The sequence below is a fragment of the Dermochelys coriacea genome, chromosome 20, assembly GCF_009764565.3.
Source record: "Dermochelys coriacea isolate rDerCor1 chromosome 20, rDerCor1.pri.v4, whole genome shotgun sequence".
NCBI classification, from domain to species: Eukaryota; Metazoa; Chordata; order Testudines; family Dermochelyidae; genus Dermochelys; species Dermochelys coriacea.
The window spans coordinates 12202281-12219420 of NC_050087.2; the positions used below are offsets into that span (position 1 = coordinate 12202281).

Sequence of the window (17140 nt, forward strand, 5' to 3'; positions counted from 1 at the left end):
CCTGCCCTGCCCTGCGTCCACCCCCCCTGCCCTACCCCCACCCCGCCCTGCCCTGCGTCCACCCACCCTGCCACGCCCTGCCCTGCCCCGGCCCTGCGTCCACCCGCCCTACCCCGGCCCTGTGTCCACTCGCCCTGCCCCTGCCCTACCCCGGCCCTGCGTCCACCCGCCCGGCCCTTGCCCTGCCCTGACCTGACCTGCCCTGCGTCCACCCGCCCTGCCCTTCATCCATCTGCCCTGCCTGCGTCCACCCGCCCTGCCCTTGCCCTGCCCCGACCCGCCCTGCCTGCGTCCACCCGCCCTGCCCTTGCCCTGACCTGCCCTGCGTCCACCCGCCCTGCCTGCATCCACCTGCCCTGCCCTGCCCTGCCCTGCCCTGCCCTACCCCACCCCACCCTGCCTGCCTCCACCCACCCTGCCCTTGCCCTTGCCCTATCCCGACCTGCTCTACCCCCACCCCGCCCTGCCTGCGTCCACCCGCCCTGCCCTTGCCCTGCCCTGCCCTACCCTACCTGCATCCCACCCTGCCTGCATCCGCCGCCCCTGCCCTGCCCTTGTCCTGCCCCATCCTGCCCTGCCTGTGTCTGCCGCCCCCCAGCTTGCCCTTGCCCTGTCCTGCCCCCACCCCACCCCACCCCGCCCTGCCTGCATCTGCCACCCCCTGCCCTGACCTGCCCTGCCTGCATCTGCCACTCCCCGGCCTGCCCTTGCCCTTGCCCTGCCCTGCCCTTTATCCACCACGCCATGCCACGCCCCACCCTGCCTGCATCCACCTGCCCTGCCTGCATCCACCGCCCCCTGCTCTGCCTGCATCTGCCCACTCTGCCCCCACCCCACCTGCTTGCATCTGCCCGCCCCGCCCTATCCTGCCCCCGCCCCAACCTGCCTGCATCCGCCCGTCCTGCTCCTGCCACAACCTGCCCTGCCCCCACCCTGCCCTGTCTGCATCTGCCCCCTGCCACAGTGCTGCACTTGTCCGCCTTGCCAGGGGGAGCCCCTGGACCCAGTGGCCCCATCCCAGTACTTGCTATGTGGCGCCAGTTCCCCAGAGAGCCCTGGGGGCACAGGGGGGCGTCCCCTTGGGGCAGGGCCTGCACTGACGCCCCCTCCCCCGCAGGTACAAGTGCGAGTGCGAGCCGGGCTGGGCCGGCACCAACTGCGACCTGAACAAGAACGAGTGCGAGTCCAACCCCTGCCAGTTTGGGGGCACCTGCACCGACTACGTCAATGGCTACCGCTGCAAGTGCAAGGAGGGCTTCCAGGGTACATGTTCCCGCATCCACCCTTCCCCTCCTATACCCCTCCCCACCCACCCCCCACTGACCCTCTGTCTCTCTCCCAGGGACCTACTGCCAGACAAACATCAACGACTGCGTCTCCAGTCCCTGCCTCAACAAGGGCACCTGCATCGACGCCATCGCCAGCTACACCTGCCTCTGTGACCTGCCCTACACAGGTGGGGCTGTGCCCACTGTGGGGAGAACAGGGCACCCAGGCCAAGTGGGGAGGGCCTGTTTCTGGGAGCCTGAAGGGGTGGGGGGGTCCTGTGGTTCTCGGGGGTGGGGAGTTCCTGTAGTTGAGGGGGGCGCCAGCTCAGACAGAGTGAGGGTGTGCGTGGGGGTGCCTGTGGTTCTGGGAGGTGGGTGGTTCCTGTGGTTCTGGGGGGCGCCAGGCCAGGCGGAGTAAGGGGTGTGTGCGGGGGTGCCTGTGGTTCTGGGAGGTGTGCTGGGACTGGGGGGGGGGTCCCTGTGGTTCTGGGAGGTTTGCTGGGGTGCGGTGGGGTCCTGGTGGTTCTGAGGTGTGCGGTGGGGCAGGGGGGTGCCTTTGGTTCTGGGAGGGGTGTGTGTGTGTGGGGGGGGTTCCCTGTAGTTCTGGGACTCATGGCAGGGCAGTTCCTTTGTTGGGCAAGGTCTGTGGCCAGGGCAGGAGCCTCATGTGGACTCTGGGGCCCGAGAGTCGGAGCTGCTCTCACCATCGCCCCCTTCTGCCTGCAGGCCGCAACTGCGAGAACGTGCTGACACCCTGCTCCCCTAACCCCTGTGAGAACGGGGGGGTCTGCGACCACACGCCCGACTACGAGGGCTTCACTTGCAGCTGCACCCCAGGCTGGCAAGGTACCGTCCCTCCGCCCCACTCCTCCCCCATGGCCTCCCTGCCCTGCCTGCTCTGATGTGTGCCCTTTCCCTCCCCGCCAGGTCAGAGGTGCCATGTGGATGTGAACGAGTGTGACCGGACCCCCTGCCGGAACCGGGGCACCTGCACCAACCTGCATGGCGGGTACAGCTGCGCCTGCCGGCCAGGCTACACAGGCACCAACTGTGAGACGGACATTGACGACTGTGCCCCCAGTGAGTTTGGGGGAAGGGTTCACGCGCACTTGGCGGGGTACCACACGCCAGCTCGCTTGGCTCAGCCACTCCACAGCCCAGCCAGGGCACAGTGCAGGACCCCAGCCCTGCGGTCGGAGGGCGCTCAGCAGGGGGTGCTCTCCCCTCACTTTCCCTGCTGTCCCAGTGCTCCAGGGTGGCATTTGGGGGCGCTGTGCTGTGGAGCAGGGGGCTCAGTAGGGGGCACTCTCCCCTTGCAGTCCCTGTTGGCCCAGTACCCCAGCGTGCTACTGGGGTGCTGTCAGGAGGTGCTGTTAATTGGAGGTTTCCTACCAAGTCCTTGCTGTTCCATCATCCTGCCATTCCCCGGGGCTGAGCTGAAGCTGTCCTGGACAAGCTCTTCCCGAGGGCTGCCTCTGGGCCTGCCCAGCCTGCTCATGCTGGGTTCTCCTTCCCCTCCCACCCAAGCGGCTGGGCAGCAGGGCTGTGGGGCTGGGGAACAGCCACAGCTCCCTCCCCAGAAGGGGCTGGCTGAGTGAGTGGAGGAAGGGCTCTGGGAATGACCGGGATGTGGGGGTGAATCTCTCCCTGGGGGTGCCTGCCCTGATTGCCTGGCGGGGGGGAGAAGGGGAGGCCATGGAGTGGCTGAGCTCCTCTGGCCCCTTCTGACCCTGCTGCAGGCCTCCCCCGCCAGCCCAGCACACACCCCCCCCCAGTGACCCTGCCACTTACCTGCCCGCAGACCCCTGCCTCAATGGTGGATCGTGCCAGGACGGCATCAGCTCCTTCTTGTGCACTTGCCTGCCGGGCTTCACAGGCCCACGCTGTGCCAGCGAGACCAACGAGTGCCTGAGCAGCCCCTGCCGCAACGGTGCCACCTGCACTGACTACGTCAACAGCTTCACCTGCACCTGTGCCCCGGGCTGGGCCGGCCTGCACTGCGAGCACAATGTGCAGGAGTGCACCGACAGGTGAGCCCCCTGCAACTGGGGATCCCCCTTATCCCCCGGGCTGGGCCGGCCTGCACTGCGAGCACAACGTGCAGGAGCTCACCAATAGGTGAGCCCCGTGACTGGGGATCCCCCCGGGCTGGGCCGGCCTGCACTGCGAGCACAATGTGCAGGAGTGCACCGATAGGTGAGCCCCAGGCCCCCATCGGGGAGCCCTCCCCATCTCCCTGTCCCCAGAGGACCTCTATCTTCAAGGAGCTTCATCTCTTGAGAGAGTGGTGCCAGGGCAGGGCGGTGGGTTGGGGGTGGTTGTGGGGGTGTGGGGATGAAAGGGTGGTGCTGGGGGGGGCAGGGGTTGTACTGATGGGTGGTGAATGGGGCATCGAGCTAACTATGCCTGTGGCCCTGCAGCTCCTGCTTCAATGGCGGCACCTGCCTGGACGGGGTGAACTCCTACACGTGCCGCTGCCACGCCGGCTTCACGGGCACTCACTGCCAGCACGAGATCGATGAGTGCCAGTCCCAGCCCTGCCTCAATGGGGGCACCTGTCTGGATGGCGTGGAGTCCTACCGCTGCACCTGCCCCCAGGGCTACACGGGTGCCCAGTGCCAAGTGAGCCCTGCCCCGGTGATGGATGGTGGCACAGCAGGGAGGGGCAAGGACACAAAGTCCCAGCGTCTGGGGAGGGTGAACATGAGGCCTGGCATTGTGGGGGGAGCCTGGCCTCAGGGGAGGGGGAGAATCCAACATCCCACTGCGGTGGGGGTAGGGGCCTGGCCACAGGGGAGGGGAGGAATCCAAACCCAAGTGCGGTGGGGGGCAGGAGGCAGGTGCCAGGGGCCTGGCCTCAGGGGCGGGGGGGAATCCAACACCTCAGTGTGGTGGGGGGCAGGGACCTGGCATTGCTGGAGCCTAGACAAGGCTATATTGGTTCCCCAGGTTGCGTCCCCCAAGAGTACATTGTCCCCCTAACTCCCCCTTTCTTGCAGAACCTGATGGACTGGTGCAGGCGCTCGCCCTGCCAGAACGGGGGCCGCTGCGTGCAGATGGGCACAGCCCTGACCTGTGACTGTCCAGGGGGCTGGACCGGCCGCTACTGTGACATTCCCAATGTCTCCTGTGAGGTGGTGGCAGCTCATCGAGGTGAGGGCACCCCTGGGCAGGACTGACCCCCACTGGTCCCTGCCAGGCTGGGCTGGGAGGGGTCTGCCCTTGTCGGAGCTGCCCTCGCTCAGGGATCTGGGTCTCCAGTGCCCTAGAAAGATGGGGGTAGTTGTGGGCCATTGGGCAGCTTTGGGTGGAGCTGTCAGCTCAAGTATAGTCTGGACCCTGCCCTGCCCCCACTGGGCCCTGCTGTCCCAGTCACACCTGCTCTAGCAATGCTCTTGGTACCCCCACAGCTATACCCAGCTCTAGGAGGGAAGAGGGGTCTAGTGGTTAGAGCAGGGGAAGCTGGGAGTCAGGACTCCTGAGTTCTAGCCCCAGCTCGGGGAAGGGAGGGTGGTCTAGTGGTTAGAGCAGGGGGGCTTACAGCCAGAGTCCTTGTCCTCTCTGTGCCATGGTTTTCCCCTCTTGGGGCTGTGCTGGGGCTGTGGCGGGCACAAGGCATCACAGTCTCTGTCTGTCTGTCTGTTTGGGGCAGGGGTCTCCAAGGAACAGGTGTGTCACTACCGGGGCCAGTGTGTTGATGCCGGCAACACCCACTACTGCCTGTGCAAGGAAGGCTACGCGGGCAGCTACTGTGAGAGCGAGGTTAACCCCTGCCAGCCCAACCCCTGCCAGCGCGGTGCCTCCTGCCACAGCTTCATAGGCAGCTACGACTGTGAGGTGAGCCCCAGGGATGGGGGCCGCATGGAGGAGCTCCAGGCGCTGCCACCAGCGCTAGCCAGGCTGGTGGGGAGCCGCAGGAGTTGTGCCCCCCACGAGGACGGCTGGGCCAAGGGGATACCGAGCGAGGCACATTCAGACGTGCTTGCCTTGGAGCAGGGCAGCCGAGACTGGCCTGAGCAAGAGCCTGGGAGCCAGGACTCCTGGGTTCTATCTCCAGCTTGGGAAGGGAGCATGGTCTAGTTGTTGGAACAGGAGGAGTGGGAGCCAGGACTCCTGGGTTCTATCTCCAGCTTGGGAAGGGAGCAGGGTCTAATGGTTGGAACAGGAGAGCTGGGAGCCAGGATTCCTGGGTTCTATCCCTAGCTCTGGAAGTGCAGTGGGGTCAGGTAGTTGGAATGGGGGCCTGGGAGCCAGGACTCCTGGGTTCTCTCCCTGGCTGTTGTTGACAGTTTGTACTGTGGGGTAAGTCCTTCTCCCCCCGCGATAGTGCTCCATGACCCCCCACAGCAGTGGAGAAGGTTGGTGATGGCAGCATGAGGCCTTGTTAACACCTCTGTGGCTGGAGGGGGTTGAGCCGAGGGGCTGGGCAGCCCTGGGGTGGGGCCCTCAGGAGAGGAACTGGGGCCCAGGGCCCTGATTGGGCTGTGTCTGTCTCTCCCTACAGTGCCCACCGGGGTTCGAGGGCAAGAACTGCGAGTATGACATCGATGAGTGCCAATCCCACCCCTGTCAGAACGGGGGCTCCTGCATCGACCTCATCGGGCGCTACATCTGCTCCTGCCCGCCAGGAACCCTGGGTAAGGCCAAGCTGGGCTAGTGGCCGGGCACCATGGGGGGGAATGGGAGGCAGGTTACCGGGGCAAGGGGCGGCTCTGGTTACTCCCAGGAGGGGGGTACCTGTGGGGTGGGGAGCTCAGGTTGGGGGATCGGGCCTGGTTTCCTTGGGAGGCCAGATCCGCACAGGATGGGGTGGTTGGGATGCTCTGGTTACGACGGGGGCTGCAAGGTCTCTGCCCCCCCAATCCCCAGGCGTCCTGTGCGAGATCAACGAGGACGACTGTGCCACGAGCCCTGGCAGCCGGGCGCCCAAGTGCCTGAACAACGGGACGTGCGTGGACCGGGTGGGTGGCTACCGCTGCAACTGCCCCCCGGGCTACACGGGTGAGCGCTGCGAGGGCGACATCAATGAGTGCCTGGCCAAGCCCTGCCTGCCCCAGCGCACACTGGACTGCGTGCAGGGCGCCAACGACTTCCACTGCCTGTGCAAGCCGGGCTACACGGGTGAGTGTGCCGAGGGGTGGGGCTACACTCAGCCAAGGGGCGTGGCTTCACGGGGCATTTATCCCAGGGGCACTGGGGTGCATGTCAATGGGCTGTACTCAGTGCAGGGTGGGAGCAGGGGAAATCCCTGGGGAGCGGGGGGGCTCTCTAGGCTTGGGGTCTGGCTGGCACAGGGAGGCTGGGGGTCTATGCACCTTGAGGGGCTGAGCTGTGGGAAATGGCTGTGCTAGGAGCAGTGCTGGAGGCAGGGTGGGGGGGCAGGTCCCCTCTCCCTAGACTCTTCATGACCTATCCCTGTCCACCCCCCGCCAGGCCGGCGCTGCCAGAACATCGTGAATACGTGCGAGTCCCAGCCCTGCCAGAACGGTGGCCAGTGCAAGCTGACAGTGAACACGCCGCTGGGCTACACCTGCCGCTGCCCCCCGGTGAGTGCCCCCTTGTGGGAAAGGGCAGGGTGCTGGGCTCAGGCCAGCTGGGGGCCTCCCCCTGGCCGTGCACAGCCTGCAGTCTTCCAGGCCCAGAGGGAATGGGGCTGTGGGGGGGTGCTGGGGGCCTGCTCCACCATTCCAGTCCTGGAGCTGCAGGATGGGCTCTGATCTGAAGAGGGGCATCTTGGTTCTGGTGCTGCGGGGAAGGGTTTAGGTGTTGGTCCTGGTGCCCTGGGGGAGCAGGCTGGTCCTGCTGTGGGGGGAGGGTTTCCATGGCACTTGAGATGGGGTGGGAGAGGGTTCCCATGGCACCTGGGGTGAGGGTGCTGGGGGAGGGTTGCTGTGACACGTGGGGGGAGGGGACCCATGGCACCTGGGGGGTGGATAATCAGCTGAACGTGAGTGCCCAGTGCGACGCTGTGGCCAAAGGAGCTAACGCAATCCTGGGATGCCCAGACGGGCATAGAGAGGTTCTCTTACCTTGTACCTGGCACGGGTGTAACAGCTACTGCACTCCTGTGCCCAGTGCTGGTCCCATAGTGCAGGGATGCTGGTCCATTGGTGAGGGTCAGAGGGGAGCCCCGAGAATGGTGGAAGGATTCGAAGAACAAGGAGCTCGAGCTGTTCAGGGCCCAAAGGGAAGGGGGCAGGGGAGTGGAGCCCAAGCTGGGCTCCTGGGCCTAGCGACTGAGGTGTGATGCGATGTGATGTAGCGGCTGGGAACTGAAGCTGGACACGTTCAGACTGGAAACAGCCCCTGGAATGGGCCAGCAAGGGCCTGGGCTGGGTTTTCCGTCATGGGCCATTTGCAGTGGAGCTGGGCTGTGGGTCTAGCTGCTCTGCTCTGTCATCCATGGTTTAGTTCTTGCCTGTGATATACACGCCACGTGGAGGGGCCCGTTCTGGTCTGGGTCCTGGTGCTGCTGGATGGGGTGATCCTAGTTCTGGGTTGGTTCTGGTCTGGGTCCCAGCGCTGCTGGGCAAGGGGGAGGTGGTTCTGGCCCGTGGCCTGGTCCCGGTGCCATCTTTCTCACCCTCTTTCCTGCCCCTTCCCAGAACTATTCCGGGCCCAACTGTGAGCGAAGCGTGCTGTCATGTCGGGAGCTCGCCTGCTTCAACGGGGGCAGCTGCCAGCACACAGCGCTGGGTGCTCGCTGCTCCTGCCTGCCGGGCTTCACTGGCTCCGACTGCCGCCTGCGGGCTAACAGCAGCTGCACCAGCGTGCCTTGCCTCAGCGGGGGCACCTGCATAGAGATGTCCTGGCCTCCCCACTTCCAGTGCCTCTGCCCCAGCGGCTTCTCCGGCCTGCACTGCGAGCAGAAGCTCCAGCACCCCCTGGAGCTGCAGTGTCTGCAGGAGGAGTGCGATGCCAAGGCCGGAGATTCCTACTGCGACAAGGAGTGCAACAGCCCTGCCTGCAAGTGGGATGGGGGCGACTGCTCCCTGCTGGTGGGCAACCCCTGGCAGCAGTGCGAGGAGCCCCAGTGCTGGCAGTTGTTCAACAACAGCCAGTGCGACGAGGCCTGCAACACGGCCGCGTGCCTCTACGACAATTTCGACTGCAAGAGCCGTGAGCGCAGCTGCAAGTAAGGAGGGTGCTGAGCCGGGGGGGGCAGGGCAATGGGATGGGGAGGCGCTGCCCCTGGGGGGGCGCTTTACAGAGGGCGCTCTCCCTTCAGAGTTTGCACTTGCCCCAGTGTGGTGCTGGGGGGCGCTTTGCTCTCCCCCCATGGTCATTGCTGACTTCAGTGCCCCAGCGTGGTGTGAGTGCGCGCTGTGCAGCTGGGGGGGACACGTGAAATGACACGTGAAAATGAGGCCCTGGGCAGTTGTGCCCAGTGCAGATCCCATGGTGATTGCCAGGGTCGAGCCTTTAATCCTGGTGCTATGCCCAGGTGGGGCACAGGAGCTGTTTATACAGGGACCCCTTGCCTGGCGCTGAGATGCGCCCCGCTCTGGGGGTGGGGTGGGGGCTATTTATACAGGGACCCCTCACCCAGCTGAGATGCAGGCCACTCCGGAGTGGGGCGCGGAGGATGTTTATACAGGGACCCCTCACCTGACTCTGGGGTGGAGCACAGGGGCTGTGTTAGCTACATCTCACCGCGGGCCAAAGATGGCTATGGGCACTAGAGCCATGTCCAGGATGTTTCTCACTGTGGGATGGAGTCTCTGCTGCAGGAGCCAAGTGACCCCAGGTGTCCTGGAGTGCCCAGCAGTGCGGAGGGGGACTGGCCAGAACGGGGTGGGGCGGGGCTGGGTGGGGTTGTGCACTGACCATGCCCCCCTGCCCCCCAGCCCCGTGTATGAGAAGTACTGCTCGGACCACTTTGCCGACGGGCAGTGCGACCAGGGCTGCAACCAGGAGGAATGTGGCTGGGACGGGCTGGACTGCGCCCGTGAGATGCCAGAGCACCTGGCCAGCGGTGTGCTGGTCATCACCGTGCTGCTGCCCCCCGACGAGCTGCGCAGGACCAGCACCACCTTCCTGCAGAAGCTGAGCGCCATCCTGCGCACCTCGCTGCGCTTCCGCCTTGACAGGGACGGCAACTACATGATCGAGCCCTTCTACCGGCCCAGCCGCCTGCGCCGCCGGGAGCTGGGCCGGGAGGTCATCGGGTAAGCTGCAGGCCGGCGTGGCCCCATGGGCCATGGGGAGTCAGGGGGAGGCGCAGCCCCGCAGGCCACGGCCATGGGGAGTGGGGGGAGACACAGCCTCAGGGAGTGGAGGGGAGATGTGGGCCACAGCCAGGGGGGTGCGGGGACCACAGCCATGGGGATTCAGGGGGAGATGCAGTCCTGTGGGTTGGAGTTGGGGTGAAGGGGGGAGATGTGGGCCGCAGCCGGGGGGTGGGGGTGGGGGAGAGAGACAGCCCCACGAGCCATGGGGGAGGTGGCAGGGAGGGAGGGAGCCAAGGGTCTGGGATCCTGGGCTTTAGGGGGCTGGTACAGGGGCTGGTGCCAGGGTGGGGCAGGTTAGCACTTTGTGGGGCTGGCACTGGGGGTAGGGGCCAGTGCCAGTGAAGGGAGCCAGTCCTGGGGCAGGCACTAGCAAGTTGTCTGTTGACTGGTCAGGACACAGAAGTGCCACACAGCTGCTTTCAATCGGCAGTCTGGGTTGCCACCCGCTCTGATGCGGGGACTGGGGTGGCTCAGCTGTGGCCCGCTCCCTGTGCTTACGGATGGCAGCAAGGGCCCTGGGGGCAGCATCCAGGGGCCTTGCCTCCTGCCCGGCCCTGGGGCCCAGATGGGAGCAGGTTGGGACGGGGCCTGCACAACGGTGCTAAGCAGCTACTGGCAGCCTGGCAGAGACCATGTGGTCCACGGGACCGAGGTCCCGCTGCTGGGACATGCACAGCCCTTGCTGCAGGGGGTGCTGAGCCAGCCCTGCCCCAGGACTCTGTGTGGGGCAAGGGGTGCTCAGGCACCCCTACAGTCTGGGGCTCAGCACCACTATGGGCAAAGCCAATGGTAATTGTCCCCTTCCCTGCCCCAGCTCCGTGGTCACCCTGGAGATCGACAACCGCCTCTGCTTCCAGGCCTCAGACAAGTGCTTCCCCGACGCGCGCAGCGCGGCCGACTACCTGGCTGCGCTGGCCGCTGTTGAGCGCCTGGAGTTCCCCTACCCCATCAAGGCTGTGCACAGTGAGTGCAGGTGGGGCCGGGGCTAGGGGGTGGAGTTTGAGGGCAGGGTGAGAAGCGGGGTGGGGTGAGAGGGCGGGGTGGGGTGAGTGAAAGGGAGCGGAGTATTGGGAGGGGATGGAGTGAGTGGGAGGGGTGGGGTCTCAGGAGGGGTGGGGCATGATCTCAAGAGGCAGGGTCTGACCCCCATCCACTCCTACAGGTGACAAGTTGCAGCCGAAGCCCCCGGACTCCGTGCCCCTGGTGCCCCTGGTGGTGGTGGCAGCGGCCGTGATCCTGCTGGTGATCCTGGTGCTGGGGGTGCTGGTGGCACGGCGGAAGCGGGAGCACAGCACACTCTGGTTCCCAGAGGGCTTCAGCCTGAAGAAGGAGAACAGCAACAAGAACCGGCGGGAGCCCGTGGGCCAGGACGCCTTGGGCATGAAGTACGGGACCTGCCCTCACGGGGCCAAGCTCACACCCTGCTCCCCACACCCAGGCCTGGATTCCCGCTCGCTGCAGCAGCATGGGGGCTTTTACCTGCTGCAGGACCCCCCTGTCCTCCCCCGACCACCACCACCAGGGGGCAGTGTGCAGACTGTCTCTGCCGCACACCCCACGGCTGCCCAATGCCTTGTGCAGTGGGGGATGTCCTAGGAGTGGCCCTCTGAAGCCCTGGGTGGGTGGGGCAGTGGCCAGGGGCTGCGCGGCAGGGGCTGGGGTCTAAGCTCTTGGTTTCCCTCTAGGAACATCAGCAAAGGGGAAAGCCTGATGGGGGAACACTCAGATGACTGGATGGATGCAGAGTGCCCGGAGGCCAAGAGACTCAAGGTACCAACACCTGTGGACCAGCAGTGAGCCCCGGGTGATGGGTGCTGGGCTCAGCGACGTGGGGGAGGAGGGGTGTGGGGCACAGTGACGCATCGGAGGGGGAGGGGGCGGTGTCTGGCAGGGTATGGGAGCCCCTAGCAGGGCTGGGGCAGGATCTACCAGCTCCATGATTGGTTGTGCTCTCCCCGCAGGTGGAGGAGCCGGGCAGGGACTCAGAGGACCCTGTGGATTGCCGCCAGTGGACACAGCATCACCTGGTGGCCGCCGACATCCGCATGCCGCCATCCATGGCCCTGACGCCACCCCAGGGCGAGTTCGACACTGACTGCATGGATGTCAACGTCAGGGGGCCAGGTAAGGGGGCCTGGCTCCATATCAGGGACTACAGCTCCCAGCATGCAGTGCAGACACCCTGGGAGCAGTGGGCAGAGGAATGGCTCCCCTGCCTATGCAGCTGACCACAAGTCCCAGCATGCACCACTGACCAGTTCAGCCCACAGCATGCTGGGAGTTGTGGTCTCTCATGCTGGAGCTCTGGGGCTGCCCCAAGTTAACCCCTTGGTGGTGGCTCTCCTTGCAGACGGCTTCACTCCGCTCATGCTGGCCTCGTTCTGCGGGGGCGGTGTGGAGACCGACCTGGCCGAGGAGGATGAGGCCGACGACTCCTCAGCCAACATCATCTCGGATCTCATCTGCCAGGGCGCCAACCTGAGCGCCCAGACGGACCGCACAGGTGAGACTGCGCTGCATTTGGCTGCCCGCTATGCCCGGGCCGACGCTGCCAAGCGCCTGCTGGACGCCGGCGCTGACACCAACGCCCAGGACAACACGGGCCGCACACCGCTGCACGCTGCGGTGACCGCCGACGCCCAGGGCGTCTTCCAGGTGAGACCCACCCCCCACCCGTGGTGCCAACGCCAAGGGCGTCTTCCAGGTGAGCTCCTGCTTTCCCTCACCCACCTGGGTCGCGCCCCAGTTGCTCACTCTCCACCCCAGAGCTCCCCTACGCAGTCGTCTTCTACTGGAGGCCCACCCGCCCATCCTGGGCCAAGCCCCTGGGCACACTCTGCCCTTGCTAGAACAACCCCCTGGAGAGCTCCCCCTCTGCCCACACTGGGAGGGCTCCGAGGGCCCCTGGCTGTGCCCATGCTGGGAGAGCTGGGCTAGGCAGGGTTGCCTCGGGTGCAGTTCTTCCATATTCCCATCTCACACCTGCCCTACCCGGCAGATCCTGATCCGGAACCGCTCCACGGACCTGGACGCCCGCATGGTGGATGGCTCCACGGCACTGATCCTGGCCGCCCGGCTGGCCGTGGAGGGAATGGTGGAGGAGCTCATTGCCTGCCACGCAGATGTCAATGCCGTGGATGAGCTAGGTATGGGGCAGCTTCCCGCCATCGGGGGTCTCTGCTGAGGCCTGCCCCCAGCTTCCCCTGGGGAAGGGTCTGGCTGTGGGTACTGGGGCTCAGCTCTCCACCCTTCCACGCCCAGCATGAGCCCACTGTGGGGGCTTGGTGACATGGGGGAGCACTGCCATCCCTGAACATTTGGGAGGGGCTGTGCAGGGAGGAGGAGCTCATAGCTGAGCTAGCCGGGGACTGCGGGTTGGGACTGAGGGACAACGGCAGAGCTGTGGTGGGAGCAGGGGAGCCCAGGGCTGGGCTAGCAGGGCTGTGGGTCGGGACTGAGGAGTAGGGGGTAGACCAGGGGAGCGCCCCCCCTCATGACTCGGCTCCCCCAGGTAAATCTGCGCTGCACTGGGCCGCGGCCGTGAACAACGTGGAGGCTACGATCGCGCTGCTGAAGAACGGGGCCAACAAGGACATGCAGGACAGCAAGGTGAGCGGCAGGCGGGATGGGCAGGCCAGCAAAGCCTGGCTGTCCTCGTCCTGCAGGCCCCGCCAACAATGGGGGCCCCCACTGTGCCTTTCTCTAGGAGCCTCTGGCCCAGCACCAGGATAACCTGGCTCTAAAGCCCTGGCATAGAGGGCTGTGGGCATCCCCCAGCCCTGCCTGGCATCCCCCTCAGCATAGTCTGAGCCACACTGTTGCCCCCCCCAGGAGGAGACCCCGCTGTTCCTGGCCGCTCGGGAGGGCAGCTACGAGGCGGCCAAGATCCTGCTGGATCACTTTGCCAACCGGGAGATCACAGACCACATGGACCGGCTGCCGCGGGACATCGCCCAGGAGCGGATGCACCACGACATCGTGCGGCTGCTGGACGAGTACAACACGGTACGCAGCCCGCAAGGGGCACTGCCCCCCGGCCACACCATGTCCCCGCTCATGTGCCCGCCCAACAGCTTCCTGCCCAGCCTCAAGCCCACCCCTCAGGGGAAGAAGAGCCGGCGGCCCAGCACCAAGAACACGGCAGGGGCAGGCAGCAGCACCAGCCTGGCCAAGGAGGCCAAGGGGCGCAGCAAGAAGCTGAGCTTGGAGTGCCAGGGCTCCCTGCTGGAGAGCTCAGTCACCCTGTCGCCCGTCGACTCGCTGGACTCTCCCTACGTGGCCAACCCCACCTCTCCCGTCCTGGCCTCGCCCGGCGTCTTCCACCCAGCCAGCTCCTCCATGTCAGTGGGCTCCACGCCCATGGTGCACGGCCTGATGGACGGGCCCTTTGCCGTCAGCCTGGCACGGCTCAGTGACCTGGGGGAGGTGGCGTCAGCCCAAAGCACCATCCTCTCCATGAACCGGGTCTCCATGCCCTCGCTGCCACGCCAGCCTGGCTGCGTGGGGCTCAGCCTGGGCATGGTGAGCCCAGTGGCGGTGCCCTTTGATTGGCACACCCGTGTTCCCACCTCCCAATGCAACCCAGTCATTGGGGTGGTGCATCCGGCTGCCTCCCACCCGAACCTGCACCAGCCGGCCCAGCCCTTCCCGCAGGGGCTGCTGCTTCCCAACCATCTGGCCATGGTGCACAGCTCCCAGGTGCTGGCCACCCCCAACCCTGCCAAGGATCAGCCCCCACCAGCGCCCACCCCTGGGCAGCCCATGCCCCCGCCGCCCCCTGCGGCACCCACCCTGGCCCGCACCAGCCAGCCCATCTCGCCCAAGGAGGGGCAGGGTGGTGCGTGCCCTGGCCCCCCACCCCCACCCCAGTATTACAAGGCACCCGGCGGGCAGGGGGCAGAAGATTACCCCACACCCCCCTCGCAGCACAGCTACACCCCCGGCCAGGATGGCACCCCCAAGCACTACCTGCATCTGCGCAGCGAGCACCCCTACCTGACGCCCTCGCCCGAGTCCCCCGAGCAGTGGGCCAGCCCCTCGCCCCACTCACTGTCCGACTGGTCTGAGTCCACTCCCAGCCCGGCCGTGCTGGGGCCCCCCCAGACCCTCTCCCACCTGCCCGACCAATCCACCAAGATGCAGGTGTTTGCGTGAGGGCAGGGGGGAGCCCGGGCCCCGAGCCCCTCCCCCAGCTCCCCTTCCTGGGGGAGCCCCTTTACCCACTCCCAGACCCTGCCTCCTGGAGAAATTCCCCTCCCCCCCATGTTTTTTTATAAGAAAAATGTCAAATGTAAAAAGGAAAAAATCCCTCTCTCTGTGGGTGGGGGCTGTGGGCTCCCCCCCAACTGCCATGGGGGGGCTCTGGCCATGCTCCGACCCCCCATCTCCCCGGCGGGGGGCATTTGTCTTTTTTTAAAAAAAGTCTTTTTGTATAGAAAAAAGTCATTTAAACGAGCGCTTTATTTTTACAAAATATTATATGTAAAGTGTCCAGTAGGTGTCACTAAAGCACCACGGGCGGGGGTGGGGCTGTAGCGGGGGAGGGTGATCCCTGGCCTCCCCCCACTGTCGCTCGGTGGGCAGAGCGCCCCCCACGTTGGGGAGGAGCCCGCTCACTGTAATTGTGTACTGGGATGCAGCGATAGCCTGTGGCCGCTGCCCGGGGCACAGGGCCCCCTCCCCGCAATGCGGGGGGTTCATCCCCTACCCCTACCCCCTACTCAGGACCCTCCGCAATGCGGAGGGACTGAGCCCCCTCACTGCCCCGAGCTCTCTGCCTGGGGCTGAGCCTCCCCAGGTCCCCCATCCTCCCTGTCCTGTTTCTTGGCACTTCATCACATTCCAGGTTAATTTATTCCTTGGAGATGCCCGCTGCCCAAGTGGGGCCTGTCTGGTGGGGGGGCTCCGGCCAGCGACAGGGGCTGCCAGCTGCTCTTGGTGTTTGTCTCCCCCATGGCACCACTGCCACCCCCACCCTGGGCACAGCTGGTCGGGATGGGTGGCACCTGTCTTCCATGGCTGATCCCACCCCCTCTGCTCCACAATGGCCATTTGCCCTCCCACCGGGGGGCCCTGCCCGCAGTACGATGCCAGGCAGCAAACTGACAGCCAGCTGGGCTCCGGCCCCTCTATACATTCCCCACATGCCTCCTCTGTCAATGGGTCTGGGAGCAGGGGCTGGGGAGAAGCCTGGTGCCTGGGCACAGCCCCTGCCCCCCGCTGTAGCATAGAGGGGGCAAGGCCCCCGCTCGTCACTCCTAGGACGAAGTGTAGCTCATTTTTAAACTATTTTTTAAATTCCTGTTTAAATCAAGTAGCTTTGAACCAACTGGGCGCCGCTGTACAGAGCTTGGCCCTGCGCCTAACCCCCCTGGGATTTGTGGTACCAGGGACCCTCACCCGTCCCTGCACCTATGCCCCCTGGCACTCACTGTGCAGAGCCAGCCCTGCGCCTGACTCCCCTGGGACCCGCTGTACAGAGCCCACCCTGCACCTAACTCCCTGGGACCTGCTGTATAGGTCCCTCACCCCCATCCCTGTCCCCACACATAACCCTGCTGGGACCCACTGCAGAGCCTGCCCTGCACATAACTCCTCTGGGACCTGCTGTACAGGGGCCTCCATCCCTGCCCCTGCACATAAACCCCCTGAGACCCGCTGTACAGAGCCCACCCTGCCCCTATCCCCCTGGGACCTGCTGTACAGAGCCCGGCCGCACTGTGCCTAATAAAGCTGTAGTTAACAAAGAACTTGTCTCTGCCCCCATTCTGTGCGCCTGTTTCCCGCCCCATTCGGTGCGCCTGTTCCCCGCCCCATTCGGTGCGCCATTTGCCATACTCAGGGCCTTGCCATGGCTCTGGGTTGGGGTGGAGCCGCTGCTCTGGGTCAGCTCCAGTCCTGGGCTGATCTTGGTTGGTTACAGCAGCCTGTTTCCTTGGGGTCATCTGGGCTGATCCCCACTGAGCAGTTCAGGGCCTCGGCAGCGGGGGCACCTGTGCTGTGAGTTGCCTGCGGCCTGAAGTGCCGTGGCTGAGCGACGGGGCCCTGGGGAGTGTGATGGTTGCACACTCCAGGAGGACAAACAGCAGCTGGCAGAAATGCCCACGTCCGCCCCCCCACAAGCTCTGTGCCCGCACATTCTCTCTGCGCTTCCCCAGGGGCTGGAGCTCTGCCTCCCCGCCGTGCCCCATCTCTCGGCCCCTCGCCCCGGCTCAGCACTGACCTGCCATGGGTGGGCCCCCATTGCTTTCACCCCGAGGTGCCTGGTCCCTGTGGGGCTGGAAGGAGGCTTTTACTCAGGGAACTTGCCCGCCTTGCGGTGGGGACACGGCTAACCTGCTTGGCTGCTGATCGTCCTCCAGGGTCTTCTCACAGTCCCACCTGTGTGCCCAGCCGGGCAGAGCCGTTCCCCTCCCGCCCCAAGTCCCTGGGTACAAGCAGAGAGGGCTCAGAAACCTGGGCTGTGCCCCAGATTTCCTGGGGGCAAGCCCTGCAGCAGCGAGCCGCAGAATGTGAGGGCTGCTTGCAGCCAGGTGCCTGCTGTGCAGCCTGGAGGGGGGCATGGCAGCTATTGGCTTTCAGGAGACTGTGATAGTCCCGGGTTCAAAGCCACCAGCTCCTTCAGCGTGATACCCCCCGTCT

The 17140-nt window shown here is 65.6% G+C and overlaps 1 protein-coding gene across 2 annotated transcripts in view; it reads left to right on the forward strand.

The window, feature by feature from the left end:
* Positions 1–16248, forward strand: part of NOTCH3 (notch receptor 3) — a 51792-nt gene extending 35544 nt beyond the window's left edge. For both annotated transcript variants that reach the window (XM_038378552.2, XM_038378551.2), the window contains exons 14-34: positions 1118–1263; positions 1343–1456; positions 1995–2114; positions 2196–2348; positions 3070–3298; positions 3689–3890; positions 4268–4421; positions 4921–5105; positions 5773–5905; positions 6138–6389; positions 6702–6814; positions 7874–8403; positions 9116–9436; positions 10314–10462; positions 10662–10884; positions 11185–11269; positions 11461–11623; positions 11850–12154; positions 12498–12645; positions 13011–13108; positions 13331–16248. In XM_038378552.2, coding sequence (XP_038234480.1) covers positions 1118–1263; positions 1343–1456; positions 1995–2114; positions 2196–2348; positions 3070–3298; positions 3689–3890; positions 4268–4421; positions 4921–5105; positions 5773–5905; positions 6138–6389; positions 6702–6814; positions 7874–8403; positions 9116–9436; positions 10314–10462; positions 10662–10884; positions 11185–11269; positions 11461–11623; positions 11850–12154; positions 12498–12645; positions 13011–13108; positions 13331–14653 — 5146 coding nt within the window. In that variant the 3' untranslated portion in view covers positions 14654–16248. The remainder of the gene's footprint in view (positions 1–1117; positions 1264–1342; positions 1457–1994; positions 2115–2195; positions 2349–3069; positions 3299–3688; positions 3891–4267; positions 4422–4920; positions 5106–5772; positions 5906–6137; positions 6390–6701; positions 6815–7873; positions 8404–9115; positions 9437–10313; positions 10463–10661; positions 10885–11184; positions 11270–11460; positions 11624–11849; positions 12155–12497; positions 12646–13010; positions 13109–13330) is intronic.
* Positions 16249–17140: the final 892 nt, after the last annotated feature.